The sequence below is a fragment of the Xiphophorus hellerii genome, chromosome 7 (assembly GCF_003331165.1).
Source record: "Xiphophorus hellerii strain 12219 chromosome 7, Xiphophorus_hellerii-4.1, whole genome shotgun sequence".
Lineage (NCBI taxonomy): Eukaryota > Metazoa > Chordata > Actinopteri > Cyprinodontiformes > Poeciliidae > Xiphophorus > Xiphophorus hellerii.
Window position 1 is genome coordinate 19,947,357 of NC_045678.1, and position 16,385 is coordinate 19,963,741.

A 16,385-nucleotide genomic window follows, 5' to 3' on the forward strand; every position below is an offset into this window, starting at 1 on the left:
CAACCCTTGAACATTTCCACACTTTGTCTCAACAACACCTGAAATATCAATGTATGCTTGGAAATGGAAAGGAAATGATACACGATTTACAACATTTTAGAAACATGTATGAGACAAGGTGTGGAAGGAGAAACTAAAATTAAACCTTTTAGCCTACATGGGGGAAAAATTAACACGTCACATCTTCCTGAACACACCATTCCAACAGTAAAACAAAGTGGTTGTACTTTGGCTGCACTTACTGCAGCGAAGCTTTTCTTGAAGGAAGTTAGTCAGAGTTGATGAGCTGAAAAAAAAGCAAAGTGACAAAACAAAAACATATACAGTCAGAAGAACAATGGGATACATCTAAGGATATTCTTATTAGAATGGCTTAGTCAAAGTAAAGATATAAATATAATAAAAAAATGTGTCAAGACGTAGAAAAAAATTGCTCACAGGTGTCCTGAAAACTGTATCTTTCTCCCTGCACTTCAGTTAGGCACCAAATATTTCACCAAGGGAGCTTGGCCCTTTTCAGGGCCATAGAGCTGCAATAGTTACATAAAACTCAGATTCTAGACATTTGAATCAAATAATTAGGTCATTAGTGAAACTCCGTGGAATGTGACTGCATGTTGAGGAGGCATTTCATCCATTAGCTCACCACACTACACTAATGACTGATCTCCAGCACCTCTCATCTAACACACAAAACCCTCAATAAAATCTAAATTAACAATAACATTAGTATGCATAGCACTGAATTTATATGCATTAACCACTTTGTTTTAAATAAAACAAGACAAACAACTGTGTTCTTGGTACAGTACATCAGCATTTATTCCATGCAGTTTGTTTGCTTTGATTTTATTCTCCTATTGCACTGTACACTGAATAATACAGGAAAATGACAGGATTGGTTGATCGTAATGCCATTCAACAGGGAAGAGGTTCGCAAATGAGAGAAAAAAAAAAGTATGTGCGCTAAACAGAATCAGGCAACAATTTCACAGAAATTCAAATGGAAATATTTTAGTTTATGATTACAAATGCGAAGAAAGAATCACTGCAGAAGTAGAGATATAATTGGCTCCTTACATGTTCCCTCGGGCTCGTCTACCCTGCTTCCTAACAACCTAGGGCAGGGCTGTCCAAAGTCGGTCCTCGAGGGCCGGCGTCCATCATGTTTTAGTTCTCTCCCTGGTGGTAGTAACAACCGTTTCAGCAGGTCAACATTCTTCTTAGGCCTTCTAACGAGCCATCATTTGATCCAGGTGTGTTAAACCAGGGAGAGAACTAAAACATGCAGGATGCCGGCCCTCGAGGACCCACTTTGGTCACCCCTGACCTAGGGGAAGATGGAAAAAGCTGAAGGAACCCTTGATTCTGCAAACTACTTATTCAATACTTTAAACTGCAATGGTGAATCTAAACGACGAGTGGTCCCTCTGCAGGGTTAAACAGTGATATGGTAACGCTTTTGTTCAACCACACAAATACTGCCCTCTTCCCCACACCCATTCATTGTGCTTCCTTCAAAAGGAGAACCTGTTGGTCATGAGATTTCTGAAGCTGCCTCAAATTAAAAAGAAATATTACTCCTGATGACTCATTTCAAATAAATTAATTCAATAATTATGTAGGCCAGCTACAAAAAGGAGAGAGAAAAGAAAACAACAATAAAAAGATCTAAATTAAATTAAAAGTTCACAACAATCATTCTTCACAGGATGGACGCCAGAGAAGACAAGTGTTATTATCAGCTCGATCAGATTACATGAGGTTACTTCACATGTACGTAAACAGAAGAGAAGAAGGTAGATGGAGCCTTTTCAAAGCTCTCGAGCACATTGAATCAAGATTCACCTTCCTGTCGTAGTGTTCAATACTGATATAAGGATGACCTCCTCCTCCTGTCCGGCCGCTCGGCACACATTAACGAAAGAGGATGAAAAACGAATCACATTGCATTTACATTTGTTTATGTACAGGATTAACACTGAGATATATGGTTGGTGAAAACCAAGAGCAGCTTAAAGCTCCGCGAACTCGTCTCTGGCTTGTGTTCCTTATGCAGATTCACAACCGTCGGCACACACGTCTGAGCTGACATCATTAGCGTTCAGTACCGCCCTGACTGATGGGATTATTACAAATGTGGATGCCAGACGAGGACCCAAAAGCAAAAATAATGCTTTCGTAAATGCAGTATCTCTTTTTTTTTGGTTTTGTATTTAAGACGATTGGGTGAAAAAAGTTGTATTGCTGGGATTGTGAGACTGATTGGTGTGGGAGATTCACAGAAGAAAGGCAAAATCAAATGTCGCCATCTAGTGACAGCTGATATATTGCTGTCATTCAACACAAATCCTGAGCATCAAACCTCAAAAAGGCAAGTTGGGGGGAAAAATAAGAGAAAGGGAGCAATTAAAAAATATATCCACTCACTGCTCTACTCTAACTCCTAGTAACCATGGTTACATCCAGCCTGCTGGATTAACCCCCTCTCCTATTTATCACCTGAGATCTACCCTGCTGTTTGGTATTGCTATTCAGCTAACAGACAATATTTACAAGTGCATCTCGATAAATTCAAATATCATAAAAAGTTAATTTACTTTAGTCATTCAATTCAAAAATGAAACTCGTTATATAGATTAATTGCAAACAAATTCATATTTTACAGTTTCTTCAAGTTTCAGTAAATTCAATCTTAAACTTATTGACCTCTTATGGACCAAATATGGTTTAAGAGCAACATGACTTACAAAGACAAACATACTAAATAAATCCCTGATATGCTCAATAACCCACGCTTAGCTTAAATTCTTTTTTTTTTTATTCTGCATTTTCTTCTTTGCCTTTGCCATATGTTTTTATGCATTTTGTGTTTAGGTTACCCACTTTTAACACCTTTTAAGTCTCATACTATTTATCCATAAAAGGTTTTAGCAAATATTTGAAATCCAGCCACCTTGTCAAATATACACATTTCCATAAAGAATTAGCGGAAATAAATAAGGTTAAAAGAGTGTGATTTTCATTCCCTAAACTAACAACTATAATCCAGCTTCACAAGCAGAAATATTTTATGGGTTTATATGGAAAGGCTGAAAGTTGAATGAAATATTACAGCATAACACCACTCTACATGTCAAGAACTTCAAAACCTGGGACAAATGATTACTACCACAACATAAAACAAAAAAAAAGGTTAAAAATCAGAGGAAGAAGCATATAGGAGCACATTTAAAACATAAATAACATTTAAGTACCTTTTAATGACTCTACAGAGACTCAAGCCTTTATTTCTGTTTTCCACTTAAGGCTGTGCCATATGTGTTATCACATATTTGTAGAATAATTTTTCCCTCTACTAATTTTTTCTTTTTGTTTTGCTGAGGTAAAGGAGCCTGGGAACAACCAGCTTCTTTAGTGGAATCCTAAACCTGACAGCTTTATGATAAATACTATTTTTCTACAAATTGGTATGATGACAATTAAAGAGACTTTCTGATAAACGAAATTTTGGATTGATGCCCTAGTTTTACATCCCAATTATTAAACTTAACAGGTAATTTTGATTAAAATTTTCACTGTTCATGCATTAAAATTATATTAATTTGATTTTATTGAGTGAAAAAACTTATTTATAGAAATGCACTTGTATCATTATTAATAAAAAAATAAGAATCTCTGCAAGAAAATGATGAATGAGGCGCTCTGTCACTTTCCAGAAAATCTAAAACAAAACAAAAAGAGATACTGCATTTAGTCTGCAGCTATAGAAACACCTACACTAAAGGGCTGAATATCCAAGACTTCTCTGTAAGAGCTTTTTTTTGTTTTTAAATGCCTCCCCAGTCCTTTATATTAACATGTGCCAGTCGAAGAAGATTCTTTCACACGATAGTTGGTCCGATCTAGTTTCACAGTCCTCGAGCGATCCTGAGATGAAACTTGAAACTGTAATGTCTGATGGTTGAGGAAGGGGGGCTTACGCGAACCAATGCACACCGTCCTCAAAAGCTCCCATCGTAACGCCTGATTGCTGATGACGTGTCTCACAGAGAAGGTTGAGAGCGTCCTTTATTTTGCTTGTTTTTAGCTCTCGGATGAGTCGTCCTCTCTGCTGACCGCTTGTCTGCTTCATGCAGTCCTTGTAAAGCTTTTTTCCTCTTGAGAGCATGCTCTAATAGCTATGCGGTGATCCTGATAATGAGACAAGTCCAGAGGTGTTTTTTTTTTTTTTTTTTTCATTCGGGGGAGTTTCCATTTGCAATTTGCAAGGCGAGTTGTTCATGCTGGTGTTGACACTGTTTCCATGAGCTCATTGTTTACCTGTGTCAGCCACAGTTGTGACAAGAAGGAAGTGAAAGGATGCGGGATACCGGGTCGCTGCGCTGTAAACTAACAACAAGGAGATTGCTTTTTTCTTTTTTGTGAGGTTTTACCAACACAGAGATGCTCAGAGCAACTGTAGTGAGATGTAGACCTGTAGTGATGCTCTGACACATCAGAGCTTCAACATTTCCTCCCTCACCTATCCTCCGCACCTTCATCAGTCTCGGTCTCAAAATGTCAGTTTTTATTTCCTCTGTTCAGAGAATCCTGAATTTCTCTTCAAAACTCAGACAAAAATAAATTAAGAATGTTATACTATCTACTGTACATTATCAATCAAAAGGGAATCCCTGCCATGGGTTTGCCTGGATGCAGTGCTAGACGACGGGAGGCGGAGGTGGGCGGGGGGATGATACTGAGGATGAGGGGAGATTATGCAGGACTTTGCTATAGGGAGAGTTTTGTTCTCTATGATGTCCTCTTATTGCTGTGTTTTCTGTGGAGCCCTCTAATATGGATATGATGGCCACCAGGCAAAAAAAATAAACAAACAGATCCAACACCCTGTGGAGAGTTTCACCATGACGACGGAGCACCGACTTTGTTGTTTCTGATGGTGGTATCGGAGCACTCTGCTTCCGACGAATCACAGTCCGAGTCTCCGAACTGCAGCGGATTCTGGAGACAAAATGAGAGAAAAAACTTGAGCAAAGATCTGGCAGCTTTAAAAATCACTTTATATCTTTCTGGCTCTTCTTTAAGTTTGTAATAATGAAGCATGTGTTGGCTATAAAATCAACTACTAGTGGTTCTTAGCCAAATGTCATATAGATTTTTGTTACAATGCAATTTACTGTCATTAAATGAAATATAATTAGTTTTCGTTCAAGCCAAATAAAATGTGGCTGCTAATTTCTATTTAGGGCCAAAAAATAAGCCTTGCACAATAAGCTTGTTTTATTTTATGGTTAGTTGCATCATACAATAAAATTAGCTCAATAATTTCCATTTTCCTGCTTGTTTGTGTAGTTTTATTTAGTCATTAAGGAGATGCTGTCCTTTAAAATTGTTGAAAAGGTGGCCTGTTGAAAACTGCTGCAAGCTTTTGATAGAGTACAAAGCAGTTAGTTTGTACCTCTTTTTTTCTTTCTGTCTAACTGGCAGTTTTGCCTGTTTCCCTGTCTGAATGAATAACAATTTTTGAAGGACAATTTTGTTTACAGAGACCTCATGATCTATTACATTTATTGCTTCAGTTTGTCTACTTATTTTGGATATTTAAAATGTGTTCCAGTTCCACAGTTAGGTGTTCTTTATAAATGAAAGTTTATTGATCTTTCAGAGGATGTACTTGTATTATTATGCCATTATAAATCTGCATATTTTTCAAAGTGTTCCCACAGTACAATAGCTGCACGCTGCCCACACCTTTAAGTCAAAAGCCAAATCGCTACTGACCTCATAGCTGTGTTCGTCCGAGCACAGCTTCCCCAGCGAGATCTGCGTCTTCACCCTGCGGACGGCGCACTCCTTGTCGGAGAGGCCGTCAGACTGGGTGGAGATGTCGATGGGGATGTCGGGCGTGTGCGACAGCAGCTCGTCCAGGTGCTCCTCCTGGCTGGCGCTCAGGGGTCCGCTGTGTGAGTGGTCGCTCGTGTTGCCCTCCTCCCCGTCCGACACCGACAGGTTCTCCGAGCTGAAGGTGGAGTAGGACTGGAAGCTGCTCATACAGCGATGGGGTCTGGTAGGAGTCAAGGAAAATATTCTGGAGTGAGTTGTGGTCTTAATTAATTTTGGCTTCATTTTTATTACGGTGTGCAAAAGGGTCATTTGTTTTGGTTGTTAATGGATTAATTTAGCAGTATTACGACACGTAAAAGTCAGTTTGCAAAGTATTTTACCTTTGTCGCCGTGGAAACTCCACTTCACTGTCCACCTCTCCCTCCTCCTCTTCAGATGACTCATCGCCACCCTGAAAAGTGCAGCAACAATGGCCATTGATATGCAGGTACTCACCATACACACACAGTGCCTTCCAATATTCACACCTCCAGAGTATTTTAACATTAATACCTCAAACTTTGCTTACTGTGTTTTTATTTACACTGTCTTTAAATTATTTTCACATACTTTTACCCCAAAAGCACAGTTCTGGATTTTGTGGATTTCATTGGGATTTTATGAGAAAGATAAACACAAAAAATAGCATAACAGTGAGTTTTTGGAATATGTAAGCCCCTACCAGATTTACTCATCTACACACAGAAAATGTTAAGCCCATTCCTCTGCAAAATAGCTCAAACACAGTCAGACTGGATGCACAACATCTGTGAATATTAACTTTCAAGTTCTTAGTTGGATTGCAGAGTGGGCTTTGACTAGACCATTCTTAACAAAGAATATGCTGTGATCTAAATCATTCCACTGTTGCTCTGTCTGTGTATTTGGGATTAATGCCCTGCTGAAAGGTGACCTTTCAACCTGGTCCTAAATCTCTTCAGATGTGAGTCTTCTATTATTGCCCTGTATTTACATAAAGAAACATCCCCAGAGCATGATGCTGCCATCCCCGTGCCACAGCGATGCACAGTCTTCATTTTCCACCACACATCACATTTTGAATACAGTCCAGAAGGAACACCTACTTAGCGGTCTTGTTCAAAGTTTGGGAAATTGTTTAATGTATCCACAACTTTATTTCTGACAGGTCTGATGTGTTCCTTGGGCTTCATGCTGCTGTTTTTGTTCATTAATGTTTCCCAACAAATCATCTGAATTTAGATTGAAATCAAAAGTTTGACTCTGTTTCCCAAATAAATAGCATCTGAAGGCAGCTGGTAACATTGCATTTAATTTTGGGGCTGTCAGAGTAAAGCGTATTTAATACAGATGGAGGCGACACTTCAATTTTTCTTCATTAAAAGAAAACTAAAAAACATTTACTTTCATTCTACTCTGCAACGACTCACTAGCATTGTTGGTCTATCACATAAAATCCCAGTAAAATATGATTAAGTTTGTAACTGTAATGTAACAAAATGTGAATAAAGTCCAAGGTGTGTGAATGTTTGTGCAGTGATTCATGGCTGTTCACCTTTCTGAGGGGTCTGAGGGTGCGGGGCAGTGCAGAGGGCAGCGGGTGTTTGGACTGGGATGGATTCTGCGCCTGCGGGGCAGCGAGGCTGCCGTCCTCTCCGTTTAAAGTTGCTTCTTTATTGAGTGGCGCCAGTGAAGACTGGTTGCTTTCCTGGGTGCTAAGCAGCGAGTAGTGCGGTAATTCTGGTTGGCTTAGAGTGGGCGGAGTCTCTTGACAGTGCAAGCAGCCGGGCAGAGGGTGAGCCTGGCAGCAGGGACATAACAACACAGCGCCGGCCCCTGGTATGGGGTTGGTGCTGGTGGATGAAGTCCGCTGCCGCGTGTCTGCATCCACGGCTGTGGAAATGAGGTCAGGACTGGAGTCAGAGACGCGGCGCTGAAGGTGGTCAGTCTGAGGGCTGCGGAGGGCGGCGGCAGGGCCGAAGTAGCGTAGATTGTTGGCACAGTTAACTACGGCCTCCTCACGGCCTTTCAGAGGAAGAAACTGACCCTCAGCTGGTGGGTGGTGGTGATGATGATGGTGGTGGTGGAAAGGCTGCTCCTGCAGAGACTGGGTGTCTTCTGGGGCTCCAGTGAGAGGCTTCAAGGCGCCAGGGAACTCGCTGTGGCTGCCTTTGCTGTTGGCGCGGCGATGGCGAGGCTTGCTGCGATAGCGGGTTTTCCCGGGAGGCGTGGAGACTTTGGGGCTGGCCGAGAGAGGCGAGGGTGAGGGGAGGGAGTCAACGCTGGGGATGCCGTCAGAGCGCAGCAGGTCCGGCCTACAAGAGAGGCATTCAGCAACATTGCATTCAGTCTAGAGGTGTTTTACAGGCCTCTAGAATATCTTTTTGCACTGGTGCAAGTAACCATTGTTTAGGCGCATCAACACAAAAGTTAGGTGCACCCAATTTAACACAGCAGTTTTACAGGTCCACCTTATTTTAAGTCTCTGCCCATTAAGGTAATATTGATTTGTAAATTCTTAATCAACAATCAAGTAAAAAAGTTCTTTAAAACTGTCTAAAGTGCTTCAATGAGCTGAAATTTAAACTTTTAACATTTCAAGATAAATAAAAATTAATCCAAGTGCTAAACATCTTATGAATGTTCAATTTTCTTCTGAGTAATTATCTCAGACTTAAAGTTAGTGAAGAGAAGTTCTTCTTCTTCAGTACTGAAAGCAAATTGATCATCATCTCGGCCTCGTCTGATGATTTATTTGCTGCTGAAAGGCAGCAGTGGGAGGAGTCACCTAGACGTATTTATCATGGCTTTGTGCTTCTTCAATGTTTATATTAATTTCCTATCAGAAGCAAAGTTCTTTTAATGCCAACAATTTTAATGAAGATGCTAAAATACTGATGAATGGACTGTGTAAGGTTTGCAAATCAGTGTTTTCTTACTTTTTCCCCTGATGAAAGCAAATCAAAAAGTATTAAATTGAAAGTTTATGCCTCTTGTTTTCACAAACTACAATGGAATGACAGACGGGAAATACACTTAATATCCCTTTAGTGCGAAAGTGTAAACTCAGAGGGGAAAGGATGGCTAGAAAAGAAAATTGGTGGTTTTGCCTTCAATTAAACTCATGACTGATGAGAATTTTTTAGGTGAATATTTTTTCCACTACTATCATATTTGATATGGCAGAAAATAAATGTAAAGCAAGTTTTCCACCAGTTTATGCTTGTATACTTTTCAGGATTAAATGAAACAAAACTAAAATCTGAGACCTTTTGGTGGGTGGCATTCCAGGTTTGTGTGAGATGCTTCCTTTTTTCTTGATGAGCTTCTCGACGGCGTTGGATCTGACGATGGGCCGGACCAGGTGGCGTTTGTAGCTTCCTGGATATTTCTTCTCCACTGCCTGCTCCCTCCTACAGAGACAGCAGATGTTTTGTTTGGTTTCACAGGATGGGATGTAAAGACAAAAACACCAAGAGGCAGAAAACTTCATCCAGGAACAAAGTCTTGAATCTACAGAACAATCTGAACTATTTATTGCTAGAGAAAGAAGCGACACTGAAGTATCACCCAGTAAAGGCCTATTGTAAGGAAATGACACCAAAGTGAAATAACGCCTTGTATTTCTACATACTTCATGAGTTCCTTCTCTCGGACCTCCAGCTGCAGCATGATGGCACTGAGCTCCATGTAGAGGTTGTTGGCTCTCTCAAGCTTTCTCTCATAGTGCTCCCGGATGTCCAGAGCATGCCTAAAAGAATGAAAAAATAAAGCATTATGTCTTCCACCTGCTGTCCTGTTAACAAAAACCATCATAAATTATTTGGTAAACAGACCTGAGTTCATCCCTCCTGCGACGGATCAGCTCCTCATCCAGCCTGTGAATGCAAGTGCCTTCACTTTTGATCTTCTCAAAGTGCTTCTTCACCTCCTCCCTCCACTCTGCCTGTGGCATAAATGGGCAGTTTAGAAAACCTGCATGCAAAACTGAAGCTGTGAATTCAAAGTATTTTATTGAAATTTTATGTGTTTAAACACAAAGTAATACAGAATTGTGAAGTGAAAGCAAGAATATATAGTTTTCAAAATAACTACATATTAGTAGTTATTTTGAAATAAGAACTACTAATTCAGTACAGTGATACTAAATTAGTATTGAATCTACTGAATCTTGCCCGTAAACAAAATTCAGTACAACCACTTGCCTTCAGGGCTTTGATGTGCAAAGCAGTTGAGAAATAAATAATACTGGAGAGAAATAGTGTAACTATGCATTATTGTCCTTCCACTTCACAACCTCATGTTACTTTGTGATATTTTTTTCTGATAAAATCCCAAGGAAAAACAAAGAATATAGAAAATACCTGAAAAGGTTCAAAGCGTATAAAAATTTTTTTAAGGGGCTATGCCGCGAGAGGAGAAATTTGAGTTATTTGGGCATTTTGTCTGAAATCCAAACCTGAGACTTGAAGTAGGTCTCCTGAGGAGTTCCTAAAACATCAGCAGAGGCAATGTCGAGATGGAGGAGGATCTGACGAAATGAGGGCCTATTCCTGGGCTTGCCTTGCCTGGAATGAAGCAAAACAGTAAAGGAATCAAGATTTATCTCAAAGTAAACGCAGAGCAGATGTCACAGCATCGGGTCCAAACTCACCATGTTTGTTTCATGAGGATTTTAAAACCGTCTGGGCAGGTGGAGGGGACAGGAAGGTGTAAGCTGTTGCTGCCAACACCCCAAATGATGGCGGACGAGTCCACATCTTTGTAGGGAATTTCTCCTGTGAGCAATTCCCATAACACAACTCCAAATGACCTGAAAAACACAAAGTAACACAGACTCCAGTCTCAATGTACCATAGACAACTCCAACATCAGATTTTAATTTCTTAGAGGCAAAAAAAGCTTTTTATTCAATATCTTTAATAGAATGTGGATAAATTTAGAATCAGGTGTGCTACTACTCACCAGATGTCGACTTTTTCAGACACAGGCTCATTTCTTATGACTTCTGGGGCCATCCAGGCCACCGTACCCGCAAATGACATCTTTGTACTTTTATCACTGAGCTCTTTGGACGTTCCGAAGTCAGAAATTTTCACAGTGTCGTTGTGTGTGACCAAAACACTGAAATACAGACAGAAGAGAGTTACAAAATGAGCTGATTTAGTATAAACTATTCACTTTGTCAATTAAGCTTCGTCGCTGATATTCCACTAAATTTAAAGAGCGTTATCTTGTTTTTTTTCTTCTGTAGCATACTCAACTGTTTTTCAGAAAAGTGTTTCTGAATCATCCCATTAGCTAAATGAGACTGACCTTTTACAGTGCTTTCAGCTAGCTATCATTCTGCTGACTAATACAGGGCTTGCTGCTGCAGCATGATGATATTGATTAGAAAGACAGAGCTACAGACACGACTGCAGAGGATGAGACAGAAGGAGGAGGAGGAGAAGCAGAGGAGCTTGCTTTTATTAACCAAAACATTTGAGCAAATGTCACTCTGTAAAGAGCTGGAGGGATGAGTTGCTGCTGCTAGTTTGATCCAGTTTGTCTCAAAAGGTACTAAAGTGGTTTGATAAAATGTTTTAAATAAAATCCATTAAGGACCAATGCAAAACGTATCTATGAATTCATACAGCAGTTTAGCTTTAAATGTGGAAGCTATGGATAGACGGACAGTTGGAAAGTTAGACTGACGGAAAGACAAATTTATGGACAGATGGATGTAGAAACGAACTACATGGATGGATGTAAATACAGACGAACAGAAAGATGAATGTCTGGATGGATGTAAAGTTGAACTGACCTTAAGACGAATGTGTGGATAGAGAGACAGAAAGACGGATGGACATACATCTATTTTCTATACTTTATTTATTTTTCTTGATCTTGAAAACAAAAACAAAATGTTCTCCTTTTTGTGGGAACCCTGTACTTTGCTTAAGAAAAACAGCTTCAGGAAAGTGTTCAAGCCTCTCATGTGACATTGGCAGTAAACCAGCAGCTCACTTGGGAGACTTGAGGTCCCTGTGGATGATCTTGTGAAGGTGTAGGTAGTTCATGCCGCCGGCGATCCCTGTGGCCCAGTCTACCAGCAGCCTGGGGGTGACCTTCCTCCCGGCCCTCAGCACCTCATACAGCTGGCCCTGGGCGCAGTACTCCATGATGATACAGTAGCAAGGCGCCTGGGTGCACACCCCTCTGACAACCACAAAACAGGAAACATGTTTTAAAACCAGGATCAGGTAACCAGTAAGAAGTTTTGAGTTTTGAGCTTACTTGAAGCTGATGATGTTGGGGTGCTTGAGCTTCCGCAGGTGCTTAATGTCCGTCTCTTTCTGCTCCCGCACCTTCTTGATGGCCACCTCCTCAGAGCGAAACTTGCCCAGGAAGACAGCGCCCTGCGCACCGCTGCCCAGCCACTGCAGTTCGGAAATCTCCTCAAATGGGACCTCCCACATGTCTGCAATCAGGTTAATTACATTTCATCCTTCTGACACCTACACTTTGTTACATTGTCCTGTGAGATGACCAACATATTTATATTGATCTTATATAAGATGCAGAGAAAGGATTCTGTCAGGTTAGCTGGTAGAAGGAAATATCTGCAATCTACTTAAGCAGGTAAAATAGAGATATTTTTTAGAACTTTGAAGTGTAATTTTAAAAAAAAAACATTTTTGAACTTGTTTTTAAGTTTAAATATATAATTTTTTAGATGGTTTTCGCACCTGATATTCCGGTAGACATAATTAAATTATAACATTTGTTACATTTTCACCTGGTGCATTTCGTTTTCAGACAACAGTGTAAAACAAACCAAACCCGTTGAACAACCAGTTCACCTCCTAACCTTTAGTGGTGCTGCACCAAGAACCTCTAAAGGAAAAAACACAAAAACACTAAAGAGTGCAACATCCTTCTTCACAAAACGTAAACAAAAATGGTCTGGCATCAAATTTTACCGGTTGTAAGATTTCTCTTTAGCAAAAGACCACAAGGCATTTCTCCTGCTAGCGCTAGACTCACAAGTTTGCTTTGGTTGTATTTGCCCACAATGCCTAGCACTGTAGTCCGCTTCTTGCTTTTAGAGCGGTCTCTGGTCTGCTCAGCATTCACATACGCATTAGAACCGCGCCAGAGTTGACTTCAACCGAGCCGAGATCTCAGGCAGACCAGAGATTGCTTTTCTGATCCACATCAGAATATAATTACACATTCACATCTCCCCAACTGAAATGTACTTCCTAGATAAACTAGAGCTGGATTAAAGTGGACTAAACAGGGATGGTGTGGATGCATCATAAGAGACAAACCACAAAGGTCTGGAATTATAGTGGAACTAAAATGTCTATACTGCCCAGTTAAAATGCCAGGTTTAATGACATAAATAAATCAGACCATTATAAATGACATTTTCACAAACTGGGACCACTTCTGTGCAGCATAAGTAACTTATACATGCAGATGAAAACAGCACAATGAACTATAAATGACATTCAGGGAGTCACATGCAGCTCTCTCCCTGTTTTGTGCTGCTTTACTATCAGTGATGATGAGGAGAAGTTATGCTGCCTCACTTTTCAGCTGAACAATGTAAAGCTTCAGCTCATTTGTATCTAACCTCAACGCATATCCTTCAGCCTGCACATCCAGTCTCCACAGCAAGCCCTGCAGCAAGGTGAGTCTACCTTTACCCATGACCTTAATTCTAACTGACAGCAGCACAGCCACACAGCAGCCTCATACTAAAGCTGGGGAAAGATATTCAGTTACTCTTTTGGTAGTACAAGACAGAACCATTTGATTGTTTCTCAGAAGAGTTAGAGACAGAAGCCTTTTAATTAAACAGAGAGGGTTTAGTTTGTTCAACCGGACACCGTGCAGGGAGATGAAACCAAGAGCTAACCTTGCTGCTGCAGCTTGTATTCTGTGGAGTAAGTTTTCCCAATGATGTTCCAGACGGGCCGGAGGCAGCCAAACAGCCCCTCCAGGAAGCCCCCCGAACCGGGCCCGGCTCTTTGGAAGTGCAGCTTGATGTCGTCAGGGTGCCGCGGGTGGCTGGGTCTCCCCTCGCCGCTGTGGTCCACAGGACAGTCTCCTTCTCCCATCTGCTCGTCCATGCCACTCCCACACCCACCGTGCTCACAGGACGCTGGTGAACCCGCCTCTTCCTGCTCCGGCTCCTGCAGCTGGAGTACGCTGTTGTTAAAGTTTCCGCCTTCGCTCCGAGTAGAGTCCACGCTGAGGGCCGTGTTTCCTGGGCTGATGCCCCCCAAGATGGAGTCCTCGTCCTGGCCAGGCGTGTGCAGAGGAACGGGCAGGTTGGTCGGCGGGGCGAGGTCTGTTATAATCTGAGGAGGTAAAGCAGCAGGCAGGGCCTGAGGAGGCTGGGATTGGGCATTGGGAGAGTTGGATTTCTTCATGGCGTCCCCAACCACAGAGAGCTTAAGCTCGTCTTTCAGCTTCCCCACCAAGAGACTGGGACAGGAGGTCCAGGAAAGCACCTCTGGGGAGCTGCCCATGGTGTCGTGCATGTGGATGGGCAGCCCAGTTACAGTGAGAGGGATGCGTCCTAACGCACTGGTCTCTCTGGATGTTGAAAATCACCTACAGAATAAAGAGGACGGAAGAAAAAGGACATTTTTTATTAATAAAACCCAAAAGAACTTTTTACACATAATTACTTCCACAAATAAGTAATTATTTGTGGAAGTAAATAATTACTATCATCAATAATCCTCTCATCTATTGTCACAGATCTGTTGAGACAGATTAGATGGTTATTATTTCAGGTGACAAAGTGCAAACGTGACAGAGTGGGAAACTCTAGAGAGGTTATAAATCTTTACATGACAGAGAAAATACAAATAATACCATCCAGGGAAACTTTTGGCAAGCAGCTAGATCAAACCAGCTGCACACAGACACAGATGACACTGGGACTTTTGTGGGATCTCTGTGACTGACCAGTAATGGCGCAGGAATGATTAAAGGTTGGGAGCAAAGACATCTGGCACACATACCTCCTTCGCTCTGCTTAACCAGCTGTGCTGACCAGAGCTACTGAGATACCAGAACCACACAAAAACTGCAGGACTGAACCAAAACCAGAACTTTACACAATGAGTTTCACCAAACAGCCTTTCTGGATCTTTAAAGAAAATAAATGTTTAAAGATAGAAATCACACAAAATAACTGAGCTAATAAAACTGGCAACAGAGGTTTCTTCAGTGAACGTTAATATTGATTCATCTTAAATAAAATACCGTCCATCTGCTCTATTCTCAGAAGTTTTTTCCAAATGCAGCTGGTTGGGCTTATTCAATTAGTTCTTCGCACAAATTTATTTAATTTCCTTTTTGTTTTGGGCAGCTTTGTGCCCAAGGACATGTCTAGAGAAGGAATGAATTAATGAAAGAAAACAAAGAATGAAACATAATAAAGACAGAATGAAAGAAGCATTCTTTAGAATAAATGGTGAACAGAAGAGATGGATGTAACTATAAAATGACATCCAGATGGACTGATATAAAGTCGAAAAAGCTATCCAAACCAATATGACCTTGTGTGGAAAGAACATTCCCCTACATCTAATAACTGGTTCTACCAGCAGCTGCCATAACTGGATACAAGCCTTTTATATTGCTGGAGGGTTTTCGAGCAGGAACGGCCTGTTTAAAGTCATGCCACAGCATCACAAAGCACACTAAGATTAGCTTATTTCACTTGTTTTGTAATTGGATGCTGTGCTGCATCGTCCATTTCAACTATTGTACCAGCACAAATAAAATGCTTCAAATAGGTTAGCTCAACATGACATGATTTGTTTAAAAGAAGCAACTGTCACACTGCGAAAGAAAAAAATAATCCAAAACCACATTGAATTAATAATATGAAGCAAAAAGCAAATGACACAGTTTGCATTCTTTGTGCTCTTTAACTTAGTGACCTCAGGCCAGATTCATTTGTAAGATTTTACGTGTCTTGTTATTTCCAACACTGCCTCTAGGAGCTGCCAAAAGTGAAAACGCTCAAATGTTTTTTTATATGCTGTGGCTTTTAACTCGCTGCAAAACTCAGTATGGCACATACTGAGTTTTTAGCTGGATTGTTACACAAAATAAGAAAAAATGTGTAACCTAATTAAAGTTTGAACAGGCAGCAGAAAACAGTGGAGAGTTTATGAAACAGATAACACAAACAAGAGATGAAAGGTTTTAGGGAGGAGACGAAGCTCCAAGTGGCATTCAAGACACATATTGTCCAATCAAAACTCTTTTGGAAAGCAGCTCCACTTTCTAACCCATGAATTCACTCCTTAGCCTTCAGCAACATTTTTACATGCTTGACTGGAAAAAGAAGACGGTGACACAAAAAAGGAAAAAGAAAAACTTGTAATAAAAGGTCGTCAAAGGAAAGAAATTAGCTGAAGACTAAAAGCTGACGATTAGTAACTGGTCGAAAATTAGAAAATGGTTATCTTTTTCTGATCAGTGGACAAACCATAACCAAACAC

General features: G+C 40.8%; 1 protein-coding gene across 2 annotated transcripts in view; it reads right to left on the reverse strand.

Annotated features, from left to right (window-relative positions):
• Nucleotides 1-795: 795 nt before the first annotated feature.
• map3k13 (mitogen-activated protein kinase kinase kinase 13) overlaps nt 796-16,385 on the reverse strand; it is a 42,417-nt gene continuing 26,827 nt past the window's right edge. For both annotated transcript variants that reach the window (XM_032567938.1, XM_032567939.1), the window contains 14 exons: nt 13,775-14,475; nt 12,145-12,328; nt 11,875-12,066; nt 10,831-10,989; nt 10,520-10,678; nt 10,325-10,433; nt 9,702-9,811; nt 9,500-9,616; nt 9,135-9,278; nt 7,421-8,180; nt 6,228-6,298; nt 5,785-6,067; nt 1,331-5,004; nt 796-1,118 (listed from right to left, as the gene is read on the reverse strand). In XM_032567938.1, the coding sequence (XP_032423829.1) occupies nt 4,903-5,004; nt 5,785-6,067; nt 6,228-6,298; nt 7,421-8,180; nt 9,135-9,278; nt 9,500-9,616; nt 9,702-9,811; nt 10,325-10,433; nt 10,520-10,678; nt 10,831-10,989; nt 11,875-12,066; nt 12,145-12,328; nt 13,775-14,402 (3,018 nt within the window). In that variant the 5' untranslated portion in view covers nt 14,403-14,475 and the 3' untranslated portion in view covers nt 796-1,118; nt 1,331-4,902. The remainder of the gene's footprint in view (nt 1,119-1,330; nt 5,005-5,784; nt 6,068-6,227; nt 6,299-7,420; nt 8,181-9,134; nt 9,279-9,499; nt 9,617-9,701; nt 9,812-10,324; nt 10,434-10,519; nt 10,679-10,830; nt 10,990-11,874; nt 12,067-12,144; nt 12,329-13,774; nt 14,476-16,385) is intronic.